Below are 14,692 nucleotides of genomic sequence, written 5' to 3'. Positions count from 1 at the left end.
GCTTCACCTCCAGGCCCATTGCCACCTTTATAGCCCTTCTTTAGATGCTTTCTAATACCTCTCTATCTTATACTGCAGCACCCAAAACTGCACAGAGCACTCGAGGTGAGGCCACACCAGTGCAGAGCAGGACAATCACCTCACTTGACCTCATCTCTCCTGACAGGCTGCTGATGCTGAGCCTGAGGCATCCCAGGACACGGCTGGCCCTCGTGGCTGCCAGGGCAGCTGACTCAATGCTTTGGAGTGTGCTAGTCTGTGTGGTTTTAATGCATATTTTCCCTTCAATTACTATGTGAGAGATATCCTCCCACTCACCTGCCTTCCCACACAAAGGAAGCTGGCCACTGAGTGAACTTAAGAGATTGAAGGCATTGCCCACTTCCAAAAAGTCATTTTCCGCTATGGCACTTTAAAGTTCTTTTGGAAGTTTGTAAGGAAAAAAAAAAAATCGGTTTCTCTTTGCTGGCCCCCACAGCAAAAAATGTCTTCTCCTTTAAAGTTCTTTTGGAAGTTTGTAAGGAAAAAAAAAAAAATCAGTTTCTCTTTGCTAGCCCCCACAGCAAAAAATGTCTTCTCTCCCCCAGTCAAAATAAAACCACCCCAAACCTGGACTGACTGGAAGTCCAGTTAACTTCCCTCTCATTGTAAGAAGTGACAGGTTTTCTTTGAATATCCTGTTTTACCCTCCGTCTCAAAGATGTCTCTGCTAGTAGCTCAATGCACCTTTAATTTCTTGTAATGAAAAAATAAAAAGGTACTGTTTAGGAGTTAAAATACTACCCAGCAGTCCCCAGCCAGTACCCCCTGCAGCTACAGGCTGTGGAGGGCTTGTACCAGAAGAAAACAGGTTAGAGCCACATCCAACATTTGAAGCATTCCTGTATGATGGTAGGACCATCTGAGTCTGAGCATGAAATACTGTCTCGAGTGCTTCAATCCTGACCTTGACAGAGGCAGAAAAGAAGTTTAAAAATTGATACCAGGTGAGGTATTTGGCAACTCACTGTTTTTTCACCAAAACTGCTGCTGAGGTTAGTGTAGCATTCCTCTGTTGTAGTGTCAAAGACACTTGTAATTCTGCTTGAGAGTTGTTCCCAAAAGACTCATCTCTGGGTTTGATGGTAAATGGAAGCCTGGAGGACCCTTTGAAAGTCTGAGGTGCTGTAAGTAAGAACCAGAGCAATGCCAGAAAGAGCACTGCAGCTCCAGGGCATTGAGCAGTGATGGACAGGACAGAAGTTAGTTTGGAATTCTGTGTGGGTCGCAGATGTCCCATAATGTCTGAATCTGAGGACTTGCAAGGGAAAGCAAAGCCAGAACAGATTTCAGACCTTGGTCTGATATCACAGCAGAGAGCCTTCCTCCTTTGTGAATGACAATAGTAACATACCCTGTTACACGTTACCTGTCTCACTGAGGCAGCAGGCCACATGCTAATACATTTGTTTCTTTATATGCTATATCCTTATGCTTTGCACTGTTTTTGCTGTGAACAGTAGTCAAGGAATACTCTACTTGCCCAGTCAGTGATGAATCCACCCAACCCAATATCCTGTCTCCAGCAGTGGTGTTGGGAGATTCTGTTCAGGAAGAGCAAACAAACCAGACTTCTCTCTGAGGACCACTCCCAGCATCCAAACATTACACACTCATCTCTGCCTTCTTCCTATTTACTGTCCATGAATGTGTCCATGAAGTTTTGGAACTGCTCATAATGTTTGCCTTTAAAACCTGCTGTGACTACATATTTCACAAGCTCATTGCCTGCCATGTACAAAAGCACTTTATTATGACTGTTAAATTTGATTTAGTGAACAAGTTTTTCATTAATCTTATTTCCAGGAAGCTTTCTCCTCTCCTAACTGAAAGCTCTCAGCTTTTTAAGGGTCCCTTGATAAGACAGCTGCACCATCACCCACATTTCTTTACCTGTCCTTCTTGGTACCTTCCCTCAGTCCATTCCATCCCTCTTGCAATGCTGAGAGCAGTGAAAAGCCTCAGTCAGGATGTGGGTGCTCCTGGGTTTTACACACTGGCAAAACCATGCTCTCTCCATTGTTCTCAATTCCCTTCCTGACAATGCTCAACAATTGGGTACTTCTTGTGGCTGATACTGCACATTGAGCTGTTGAATGAAACTGGGAATAACTAATGAGAATACACTATTGTCATCAAGGCTGGCAGTGATATGCAGTTAAAAATGGCCATTCTGACTTTTTTTTCTTTTTTACGCCCTATTCTATTGGCAGTCTCAGTGAAAGACAAATATTACCAGACAGGGTAACTGCTCCAAATTGGACAACTTTGGATCACCACATTTTTGCAGTCTTCCAATTCTGCCCAGAGAATTAGTAGTATTTCTTATGGTGTAAACTGGAGCACCCATAAGTAATATGCACATTCTTCCTGGACTTGTGTGCAGGGGCCCAACGTGACTTAAACTAAGGCCTCTTTTGAAAACTTGATCATCAGGATGTGGAATAACTTCTTTCTGACACTTCCATTTGAAGAGGCTTTATGACTCAGATGCACAAATTAATTTCTAGTGAGTTAAAAAGTAGAAGCTTTAGCCCAGAAGCAACACCTACCCAGTTTCATAAGCCTGTCATACATATAGTTTTAATAAGAGCCTGTCAAATAAACAAAACTCACCTATAGAAACAATTAGGCAGTAGCAGTTGTAATTTAGGAAATTTCCAGCAGGTTAGTAACAAGCTGTGAAGAGCCTGTGGCCTGAAATGCAACCTTGAGCCTCTAATTCCTAGGAAATTGTTTGTGTTGTGACGGTTATTGCTGCTGACCAACTAGCACCTGGAAGAGCTTTAAAAAAATTTGGCTTTTAATTTCTCTTTTCCATTTTCAGCATGTGAAGGCAGTTCTGGCATGAGTCACAGCTCTTTGAGATCCATCTCATCCTGAGGTGTGCATGGGTAGCAGTGAAACAGAGCATGCTATAAAGGGCAGAATCATTGATCGAAGGAAGCAATCAGGTACACGTGTGATTCTCTCTCCATGGAGCTCTCAAAATCTAATCAGAAAAGCTTTTTTAGAACCCTCCTCTCAGAATCCTAAGCAGTCTAGAGGACACAAATATTTCTTTAGAATCTGTACATAAAAAAAAAAAAAAGTTTGATTGCTACCTGTGGTTTTTTTTCCTCCAATGAATTAAACAGAAATTGCATTTCTGTTTTATGCTACAAAATAATTACACTTTTTAGTGCCTGGTGTTTCTTGACACTTTCTCCCCCTTTTCTTGTGGCCACCTTCAGCATATCTGAGTCTTTTCAAAGGTTTATGAATCTTCATAGTTCACTCCTCTGTCCTACAGAGAGGGTCCCTGATAGTTGGAGGGTAGGTACTTCCCAACATCCCAGAAATGTCTCTGGAAAGGAGCCAGTTCTCTCCTTGAGGTCTGGTAAGAGTCAGTCAGAGAGACACCCTGAAACAGTAACAAACCCAGGCTCTCTGTGTGCCAGTTGAAGCCGCTGTGCATAAATCCTACTGATGGCATTAGTTATGGTTATAATTAACGATATGCCATAAAGGTAACTTTTTACTACAATCCTAGAAATATTCTGCTTAGAGTCTCTACAAGCAAATCTAATGTAGTTCTCTACTATTTTGGATGCTTCAGAAACGAGACTGTGTCCCAGAACTTCATAGCCCTCCTGGGTCAGGTTCTCGACATACAAGTAGTCATACAATGTACACTCAGCCACGAGTGTTAATGGGAAAGTAATTAATTACAGATTCCATGTAGCTTGTATTTGAAAAGCTCCACCAGTTATACCAGATCCAGACAGACGTGGTGTGGTGAAAGGAGTTCAGCTTCCTGTAATAGTGATGTAGCTGCCCAGTTGGCTCTGTCGAGCAAAGAATTAACGTAGCCTAAGAAATGTAACACCCTTTGCATCTAAATTGGGTTCTGTGGCCTCTTCAATGAAGAAGAATGAGTGAACTTAAAAGTCCAAGGATGTCTAGAATCTGGAGATGGAAACATCAGCTTGGAGATACTTAAAACTTTAACAGGTGAGAATCCCACTTCTAGCTTTCTTGGTGTATTTAATTTTTTATTTTTTTCATTTAGTTTTCTCTTTCAGAGGGCTGCCATTACTGCTGACATCAGTGGAGAGATTCCCGCTGAATTTCAAGGCCAACTGGATTAGTTACCAGGCTTTTATACTGGAAAGGTATGTAATTAAAAAAAAGCCACACTGTTCCCACTTGGGCTGGAGCCAAGGATGGCCAAGCGTGCTTGCTCAAGTGCAGCTGTGGCACTTGAGGTGCAGCCCAGACAATGGAACCCAGTCTGGCCAGAAGCTGCAGTTTGGCAGCTTAGACCCACTGGGGGTCTGCCCAGGCATGGGGAACAGCAACAGGGAATTTATTTTATGAGTCAGAGCTGTAATTTCCAAATGGCAGGGTTTGATCTGCAGAAGTTATGTCAGCATAACAGCTTCACAGCAGCCAGTGAGACCTCTGTCAGGTGTGTGGTTTACCAGGAGGAGTCTTGAGCTGGAAAAAAATTCTCAGGGGTTTTGCACTGAATGGAAAGTGTAAAAAGTTTTATTAATGTTTTTTGTATAGTGTTTATTGCCTCATTTCAGTACTCCCTAACATTAAAGAAAAAACCCCAAAAACAACCCTTTTCTGAATTCTCTATTTCCTACAAATCTTACTGACACAACATGATGCCTATACGTCTACCTCCAGCTGTAGGTCTCAGCCTCCCAAACAGAATTCTGTGAGCCCTTACAGAATGACAGAATAGTTTGGTTTCAAAGGGACGTTAAAAGGTGATCTAGTCCAGCTGCCCTGTGATAAGCAGGAACATCTCCAACTCCATCAGGTTGCTGAGCCCAGCCCAATATGCCCTTTAACATCTCCAGGGATGGTTCATCTACAACTGCCCTCTGCAACCTGTTCCAGTGATTCACCACCTTCACTGTAAAACTTTCCTTCCTTATATCCAGTCTGAATTGACTGTCTTTTAGTTTAGAACAATTCCCTCTTGTCCTATAACAACGGGCCATGCTAAAAAGTCTGTCCCCATCTTTCTTACAATCTCTCTTTCAGTATTAAGAGGCTCTAATATGGTTTCCCAGGAGCCTTCTCTTTTCCAGAGAACAACCCCAATGTCCTTATTCTTGTGAATTTTCCCATGAACTCCCATGGAAATAGTTGCTTCCGTAATGCTATGCACATGTTTTGAGGGCTCAGAAAAGACAGGGAAATGATAAACATATGAGCTCAAAACTTCTGAGAAAATGAGGACTGCCAGCGTTTCCGTAATTGAAGATATGCTCTGTAAACTGTCCCTGCCTACCCCTTTCCCTTATGAATGAAATGTGGAACACTTCACTGAGCCTGGGAAGTAAGTTAAGGTTACAGAAGTGATTGCGTTTGATGATGTCACGTCCCTTTTGATGACATGGATAAAACACGATGACATGTCCAAACCCGTGCCTGGAGCGAGATGAGACTTTCTTGGGGGACTGTTTGGGGATGAAAAATGGTGCAACAAGCAGATCCCCTCACTGCGGCAGCCCCCCGGCGGGGCTCGGCTGCCCCTTACCCCGCCCGGGCCGCCTGTGGCGGCGGACGCCGGAGCCCCCGGGGCCGGGCTAACCTCGCCTTAGCCCTGACCCTTCTGCGGATTGCCCGCCCCCGAGCACCGTGCCAGGGCCGGCCGGGCGCGCCCCGCTCCCTCCGCGGCTGCCGACGGAGACCGGGAAACTTTCGGAGAAAGCCACTTCCTCGCCCGGCCCGGCTTGGCGGGGGGAGATGTCAGATGTCGGCAGGGAGAGAGGGAGGGGGGAATGCGGGGAAGCCGCAGCCCCTCCGCCCGCTGCCAGACGGCCATTTAAGCAGCGGCCGAGGGGCCGGCGGGAGGAGGCGAGCAGCGGCGGCGCAGGGAGGTGACCGGCCCGGCTCTCCGGCGGCCGTTGCCCCGCTCGCCCCCTCACTCCGCCCCGCGCAGGGCTTCCCCCGCGGCTCCGTCCCCCCGCCTCTCTTAGGGCGGGGCGCGGGGGAGGGCCGGGACGCCGGGCGGTGCGGGGCTCAGCCCGGCCATGTCTCCGGGGGCGGCGGCGTCGGGCTGAGCGGCCGTGCGCGCAGCGGGGAGCGCTCTCCGCCACCATGAGGCGGCTGCCCCTGCCCTGCCTCCTGCTGCTGCTGCCGCCGCTGCTGCTGCTGCCGGCCGAGGTGAGACCGAGCTGCGGGAGGCGGGGGGCTGCCGTGCCGCACCTGCCCCCGCCGCGGCTGCCCCGGCTCGGCTCGGAGCCGGCGGCCGGCGGGGCAGGTGTGCGGCCGGGCTCGGGCTTTGTCCCGCAGCGGCTCCGCCGGTGCCGCCCGCGGAGGGGAGGGCACGGGAGGCTGGGGCCGCGGTGTGGCCCGGCCGGGGCGTTGCTCACCTGGGCCGGGATCCCCGCGGCCTCCCCCTGTACCCCGCCCGGGCGCAGAGGGGCTGTGCTGGGGTTTAACCCGACAGTGCAGCTGCGTGCCTCCTTTCGGGGCGTGAGGCTGCCCCGGTTGTTTTCCTGGGTGAAAGCTGCCCTGGGTACAACAGGCACGCCTCTCGTCTCCCCAGTGTTGTAGCCTGCCCTCCTCGTGTCGCTGCTGGTTAATGATGTTAATAGGGTATATGTGGTAAGGGGGTCTTTGCGCATTGCCCGTGCCGCTGGTGCACATCACCCGCTGGGTTACAGCTTTCGGGATCAGCGCGGAGTTTCCACGGGAAAACGCTGCCGTGGTGCGGAGCGAGCAGCCCCAGCGGTGCCGGGCAGCAGATCAGCAGGAGGCCTTGGCCACCACGCTTGGCTTTGAGGCCCCGCTCTGTTCCCACGTGTGCTGCAGGATGTTCTTCCAAGAGCACCTTTCATTGATGTAAATCGGAATGGCGTGCCAGGTGACCCACTCAGCATGCTGGCACAGACTCTCGCCCTGCTTCCCGCAGCTGATGTGTTCTCAGTGTTCCCGTAGGAGTGCTTCTTGGCCGCTGTGAACTCTCATGTTCTGGGGCTTGCTGAACTTTTGCTTCCAGATGCACCCACTTGTCCTCTCTGCCTCAATGGTTTCTGCTACAGAAGTGTGAATGTGTGTTGATAGGAACCAAGGTGCTCAGTAATCTGTGGTGACAGATCTGCTTAGGAGCTGCTGAGCAGAACTGTACTGCTGCTTTACATTTTTGACTACTTTTCCTTACCTTGCATTGATGCCAGCTTGTGATTGCAGTCATTGGCTGCAATTGACTCTTGTAAACCTTTGCTTCCTCGTCTTGTCTGTTTCAGTTTGGAGTACCTTGCAGTGTTTTGTCGTTTGATCTCTGTTTGTTGTTGTACCAAGCCTAGGTTTAAAAATCTCTTTAGAATAAGAGCTAAAACTGAATTGGGTATTAAAGTACACCAGCATTTTGGAAGACCTCAGAGGAGGCCTGGATTGTCCTTGGGTACAGCCTTGCAGGATCTGCCTGCCATGACCTCTGTTTGCAGTTTTTCTTCTCAAGCTGGGTGTGAAATCTTGGGATTTAGTGATGTCTAATGTTCTCTTAAGTCAGGCTCTTAATTGATGTCTAGTATGATTAACAATAATACTAAAAAAAGTGGATCCACTCCTCAATTACATGTAGCTAAATTTATGCATTCATCATCTTGGGGCCCAGCTGTGGACCCTCAGCTAGGTCTTGTCATCCCCTGTGTAACCAGAGCTCCCATCAACATGCTGCAAGACATAGGTCAGATCTGCAGATTTTGGTGTGGCTCATTATTTTAGGTGGGTACTCTGCAGCTCATAGTGTCACTACTGAAAATTTAGAAGACAACATTTGCAATTTTGACTTAATTGTATCTGTGAATGTGAAAGCTGAGGCAACCTAGTCTCTGTTTACTGAAACTCTCAGGCTTCTTCACTAGTGCTGATCAGCACCTGGTGGAGTTCTGAACATTAAGACCATGTGCTTGACCTGCAGACAGGAGGGGAGAGAGGTCCTTAAGGATTTTTTTCCTTAGAGGACTAGGATGTAAACCAGGTGCTCACTGACGGTGTGATTCTGTAAATCATTCTCTCATTTGAATGACTAAATTTCACTGTACCCATTTACACCAGGTAGGGTGGAATAACTCAAGTTTGAAAAGTCATTATGTTTCTATAGCCTATAAGCAATAAGGATGCAGAATGAAGCCTTGCTTGGAGGCAATGCTTCAAGTGCAATAATCTTGTTGCCTGTTCCAGTGCTGTTCACACGGTCTTGCCCTCTAAAAATGAGGATGTTCTCTAACAGGGCAGAGTTTTGCTCTTTGTGTAGGGCCCTTTGCATAGGCTCAGGCAGGTGTTAGAGGTGGCTGGTGTTGTTTGGGGTGTGGCATGTGCTCAGGTACAGGGACATGGCCTGGCCTTACCTGGGGAGGGATGTGGCTGCTGTAGGAAGGTGACGGCAGCTGGCAGGACTGTCAGGCCTGTGGCATGAGCTGGGCTTCATGTGTTGCCAGTAAGAACTATTGTGCCTTCTCTGCAGTCTCCAGCCAGCCCCTGAGTGGAAAGGCTGGGGTGGAAGTGGCTCTTGGCCGGGTCTGGCCTCTGTGTTGCCTCTCAGATGGCTGTGGGGTTGGGGAGGGGACAGCGCTGCACACTGACACCATTGTGGGCCCAGCCACACGCAGAGACTGGGAAGCGGCCGGAGCTGTGGAATGGCTGTGTCATGGCAGCTCCTCAGTGGTGTGATGGGCACATGATCTTTCTGTGGTGCCTTTTACTCAAGGATAAGCATCTTGCTTATTTTTCAGGAATTACAACATAGCGGGCAAGGTTGGAGTTGTTAAAAAACACAAAATCTTGCTCTCTGTTTCTTGTTGAGAGGGATCACATCAGTGATATGATAAATAACATCTACAAGTAAAAGAGCAACAGACAGTGGTTTTGAGCTTGTTTTGGTGTGTAGAATTACAAGTGCCTTTTATGTGGGCCTAATAGCTTGTTGTTACATCTTATTCCATGCACAGAACTACTGATAATGTGTGAGTTGATTGTATAGGATTATGACTTAATTACTGGTCTGAATTTCCGAGTGATGAGTTTAAATGAAGAACCATTTTATCTCAAATGTGGGCTTGCCATGTGTGTATGTTGCATGTGAGATAATTTCTGCTATATATTGGTCATTATTAATCATCTTTGTTGTGTCTTCTCCTGCATAGTACACTAAATTTAAATTTTAGTTTGTGAAATTATTCTGAGTAATCTTCAGCACATGCAAGAAGAAGTTAATAGTAATTTGCATTTACCTTTGTGACTGATCTACATATAGCTCATTTAGAGGCTTACAAAAGAATAAAGATAGAGAAATGTGAGGCTCCTTTGCTGCTTCTGTACATGCTCTTCCGGGGTAAACCCTTTAATGGCCACTATTAAAAACACAGATATGAGCATTGCTGATCTGGAGACCTGAGCAGGCCCGACCTTAGGCAGCACAGACCAGAAGGGGAAGCTGTAGCTGTGAACAGAGTTTGCTTGTGGCTGAGGAGCGTAGAAATAAACTTTTCATCTGCCAGGCCAGGTTATTTTTGTGTGATGACTGCTTCCACTTTTGTTTACAACAGCAACACAGGTTAATTTCCTGAGCTTCTTTATGTTCCTTACAAAGCCCCGCAACACAAGCACCTTCTGCAGGGCTCAATGGAGGCTTTGTCTTCAGTGTGGCATGGATGTGCTTCCTTAGAGGCATGGGCTGGCTGCACATTGCAGCACTCTCACATGGTTTCCAATACTTTGAGTCTCCAGCCAGCAGCTCACAACAAAATATCTTCTTCTGCATATTTGAGATCAGAATTGAGGCTCACAGTGGAAATGTTGTCTGTGCAAACAGCCACGCTATTATTAGTACTTCCTCAATTATGGGAGCTACATGCAAGTCTTTGTTGAGAATTTTCATGGCATGTAATTTTTTTATGGTTGGAGTTTCTAAATATGAGCGAACTTGCTGCTGTTTTAAAATCTTTGGTTGTTCATTGTGCAGGGCATAATCTATATAATTTTAATGTATGCATTTCCTTCTTTCTACTAGAGTTACAGTGTGTCATAGAGGGGGCATTTTGACAGTGCTGGAGAGTGGTTGGATGTCTGTAGGTACAAAGCCTACCTATGACATTTACTTGCCTGCTTGAAAGAGTCTCAGTATGAGCAAAGGCGAGAGACACTACTAAACCAGTTGTTGGCTGCACATCTGGTTGTTAGCCTGATGCTTTTAGTTTGACTCCAGCATTTGAATGCAAATAGTACCTTGAACATTGTGAAAAGTTGCTGGAAGTATAGGAGGAGCTAGCTGAGTTTTCTCCAGCAGAGAGGGCCTACTGCTGTGTAGGGATGGGAGAGTGAAAGAACTTTGCCTTAAATGGAACTATCAGTAGGAAATTAATTTTCAGCAGGAGATGACTGTGTAGGGGAGGGTTTCAACTGGGAGAGGGGGGAAGAAAATGAAGTGTAGGTAAACATGTGCTAATATGAAATCTTAGAAAGTAATGAGTGTGGGGGAAAGAGTGATCAGGCATCACAGGAAGAGAAGAACAAAACAGATGCACTGCTCTGGAGGGCTGCACCAAGGCTCTTCTCTAAGTGCTTTCCAGCTGTTCCCAAATGTATCTGCACATAAACAGGCCTCCTGGGGCTATTAATCCAAAATTCCAGGAGAAAATCCAAGATTAAGTGGGAAAAGTATTTCTGTAATCCAACAAAGAATGGACATGTAAATGTGGTCCAACCAGAGCTGAATCAATAAATTCCTGGCCTCATTTAGTTATCTTCTATGGCCTTCATGGGCTTTCAGTGGAAAAGGCAGGGAAAGCTATGTCCATGTCTTTCCATAAATGTTGTTGGTATTTGGCAAGTTACTGAAAGTGCTTATTTTCTAATCATCATCAGGAAATTGGAAGAAGCCCTTGATATCAGAAACCAAGCAGTCCACCCATCACTCTTTTCCTTCTGTGCTCTGTGTAAAGATACCACAGGCTGTTTAGGAAAGCTTCTTTCTCCACCTGTAGAAATGTAATAGGAGAAAAAGGTAACTGTGTCTCAGAATTGAAAAAATTGCACCTACAAAGAAAAAGAAATGGCAGTTCTAAAAGGAGGAAGGAGGATGTTGGTGTCTGCTGTGGCGCCAGATCTGTGGGATCTGTACCTGACCTTGGCTTTACATGGTGCTCCAAACCCGTCTGGTATGAGTGGGGAAGAGAGCTAAGGCTGTGTTTGACGTGAGTACTGCTTTGGGGGAGAGAAGGGACCCCTGTTAGGATCACCTTCAGGCTCTCCTAGCCAGTGCCTGGAAGTCTTTTTCTCTCCAGTGCTGCCCATCTGCTTGTTTCCTGTTCTTCTTGTACCTCCCGTTTGTTTGGTACACTTCTGATTTTTCTCACTCTTCTGTACAGTTTTAGCCAAACTGAACAAGTAAAAGAAATACCTAGTGTGTCATTTGAAAGTTCCTATTGCATGCAAGGGTTTTGTGTTCTGCATGTGGGCTTCTGCTTTAGGGTTGAGAATGTGGGTATTTTCTTTAAGTGTTGGGTTGGGTGTTTTGTTTATTGGAAGGGCCTCATGGTTTTTTGGTTGATTGGTTTGGCTTTGTGGTGTGCAGGAGAATGATGTCCACATACTGTAGTACTGGTTTTTGTGTTTTGTGCACCAAATGAGCCAGGGCTTGAATATAAGGAATAATTTGTGTGAACTTCAACCCCATTTTCCTCATTGAACGTAAGAAATCTTTGCTTCTGAAACTGTAAAATCGCCAAGTAAAGACTTGAACATCAGGTGCAGAGCTTTATTGCAAATTACAGCCTGTCTCTTGTGGCCTGGTAAGCAGATGCAGTCTCTTGGCACTTTTGAGCCCCTAAGTGCTGGAGCCCTCTCTTCCATCATAGCCCAGGTGAGTGGCTGGGAGCTTTCCCTTGTCAGGCTGTTAGATTTGTATCTGCAACACAGCTGGCTCTGTGATTAGCTGCATTCTCAGAGTCATTCCTTACTTACTTTTGCCACTATTTTGGTAGGGTTGTTTGGGTTTTTTGGGTTTTTTTGGGTTTTTTTTTTTTTTTTTTTTTGTGTCTGCCAGCTTGCAAGCAGTTGGGCTAAACCTAGCCTGCGTGGGAGTGCTCCCCAAAGAGGGTTATTTGTGCAGACCAGCTTCGTGGAAAAGGTAGCCTGTCCTTGGTCATTGAGGGATGTAGATTGGCATGGCTTTAAATGCATATTTAAAAGCTTCTGCTAGTTCAGCAGGATTTTTTTTTTAATGGAGTGTGTCAAAATGAATCATTCATGGGTGTCTTGGCAGGTGGGTGGTAAGACAGGGAGCTCTGCATGCCTGTAAGAGGACTCCTGGTCCAGTTCATGATGTTACACATCTTGCTCTGCTTGCTGATAATTTGTCTCTTCAATGGTCGATGGCTCTGGAGGGTGTTTTTGCACAGGAATGCTGGTGGCTTTTGTTTCTGCATTCCCCATTGTGGTGGAGCTTAGGTAGAGCTTTCTGTCATTATTTCCTCTTGTGCACTTGGATTCTAGTAAATTGGGGCACTTTTAATAAGCTTCTTTGTTTATTTTCTTATATACACACATGAGCTGGCAAGTCTGTTTCTACATACCTCATTTTGAGTCCTCACTTCCAAATTCTATTTTCTACCAGCTCTATTTTTCAAAGTAAGGAGAGAGCCATGCAGAGGATGCCAGCCAGAGGATTGGGTTGTGAGTGCCACATTGACTCATGGGACAGGAGGATGTTGCAAAGAATGGGGCAGCAGAGCTTAGCTTTGGGGCAGGCCAGCCTCTATAAGCAGCAAAGCATGGGACCATCCATGGTATTACAGACTGGGAAACCTTCCTGCTGCCTCCCTGTAGCAGTTGTTGTGCCTGCAGAATCAAGAGTCCCTGTAGATAAGTAGCTTCTTTCTGCTGCCTTTCCTTCCCAGGGTTTCCTCATGCCCAAAGCAGCTCAGACAACTGATTCCCAGACTGTCCCCTTGAAACTTTCAATTGAATTTTCCTGAAAGTCTCATGATACAGAAGGGGAAAATGGTGAGACTTCAGTTTAGTTGCCTTCATCTGTCTGCATCAGTTTAAGGACAGATGAATTGTTAGTTTCATCTGAATTCATAGTAAGAGAGCTCCTATCTTTGTCTTTATTTGTCAAAACCTGCTCTGCTGCTTGACTTTGTGCAAGGTGGCCTCTGTGCTTTTAAGTGGGAAGAGCAGGGAGGATGCTGGAGTGGAAATGAATGAGGCTTCCACCACCAGGGACATCTGGATTGGAAAGGCAATCAGCTTTGTGTGCTAGTAGGGATTTGGGGTAAATGAGCTCTCTGAGACCAAGATGTGGTTTTGGCTGACAAAGAGAAGGGCTTCCACTGTTTCCCTCTGGGCTGCAGGTGAAAGAAATGCACATTAGTAGAAAGTAGCAGTGTGGAACCATCAAAAGATGCAGTAGCAGTGTGCAGTATGGAACCATCAAAAGAGATGAACCAGCCTTGCTGGTTGTTTTAGTACAATATGAGATGTGCCACTGTTTCACTATACTTATTAAACAATAAATATGACTTTTTATGAAACACCATGTGAGGAAAACAATGAGTGCCTGTGGCTGGCATCAAATTTATATATGTAAAATTTTCTTGTATTAATAAGGGAGTTTAGGGTTTTCTTCCTTTTGTGGTCATGATCTTTGACACTTTGCAGGAATTTTACATACTTATAAATCAAGAGGGAAATAAAATGGACAACGATAAATTGATAGGGTCCTTTTGGATTACCAAATTCTGTTTTCTTTATTTGCTTTTCTCTAGTGAAGGCAGATATGGGAATTCTAACATCTTCTTGACACTGCACATTTATAATTGCCCTTTTATAACCAAGTTTGGAATTGAGTCCATGACTTTCCTGCTACATGAATTATACTTTCTAAATTCTAATATTCTTTCCATCTGCTTGCAGGGTCAGCTGCTTCTTCTAATACTTGGCCTGAAGTTCAGTACAAATAAAAATGTCCTTTTTGTGGTCAGTTCTGATGTGATTTTTTTTTTTTTTTGCGAAGTATGCTGTGCCTGGTTAACTGGGGGGTCTTTGATGGTTTCACCTTCTGTGGATTTATACTTTTCTATTTTATAGAGGGGAAATACGGGAATTGTAACCACAGTTTTCCTTCCTGCAGTTATTGTAAGCTTGTATCTTCAACAAAAAAAAGAAGCTCTTTCTTAGGGGAAGTTTGTTATCTTTGATTCAGTTAGCATAACTTTCAGGGTAATTCACCTCTAATTCTGTGCAGCTGGGCACCAGGGAGAAATGAGCAGCCCAACTTTGAGGTCAGGATCTGGCCTTTTTAGCTGGCACACTGAGGATGTCAGAGACACAGGCCTGGTGTTCTCAACTCAGAGTTTCTGGTAGATTTTGTATCAGACAGCCGAGGGAAGGAGACTGACATACTCTTATATCAGGTAAAGGAGCAGCATTAATATTTGCAGGATAAAAGTTGCTTGTTGGTATTTTTTAAAAATTCAGTATCTCTGCTGTTCAAAATCCTATTTCTGAGATGAAAGGAAAAAATGAAAAAATTTTGTCAGTTTCTTTTGCATTTATTTTCAAATGAGTGATAGACTAACTAGTCATTCTAATTAACTTTGTACTAGTTTTAAGACTTCTTACAACCAACTAAAAACCCCCT

General features: G+C 45.6%; 1 protein-coding gene across 3 annotated transcripts in view; it reads left to right on the top strand.

Annotated features, from left to right (window-relative positions):
• The first annotated feature begins 5,758 nt into the window (after nt 1-5,758).
• The window catches only part of LOC121341586 (receptor-type tyrosine-protein phosphatase eta-like), a 69,916-nt gene continuing 60,982 nt past the window's right edge, over nt 5,759-14,692 (top strand). For all 3 annotated transcript variants that reach the window (XM_041415245.1, XM_041415244.1, XM_041415243.1), the window contains exon 1: nt 5,759-6,207. In XM_041415245.1, the coding sequence (XP_041271179.1) occupies nt 6,142-6,207 (66 nt within the window). In that variant the 5' untranslated portion in view covers nt 5,759-6,141. The remainder of the gene's footprint in view (nt 6,208-14,692) is intronic.

This window comes from Onychostruthus taczanowskii, unplaced genomic scaffold (assembly GCF_017590055.1).
Source record: "Onychostruthus taczanowskii isolate IOZ18803 unplaced genomic scaffold, ASM1759005v1 scaffold49, whole genome shotgun sequence".
Taxonomy (NCBI): Eukaryota; Metazoa; Chordata; class Aves; order Passeriformes; family Passeridae; genus Onychostruthus; species Onychostruthus taczanowskii.
This window is presented reverse-complemented; position numbering and strand designations above follow the sequence as displayed.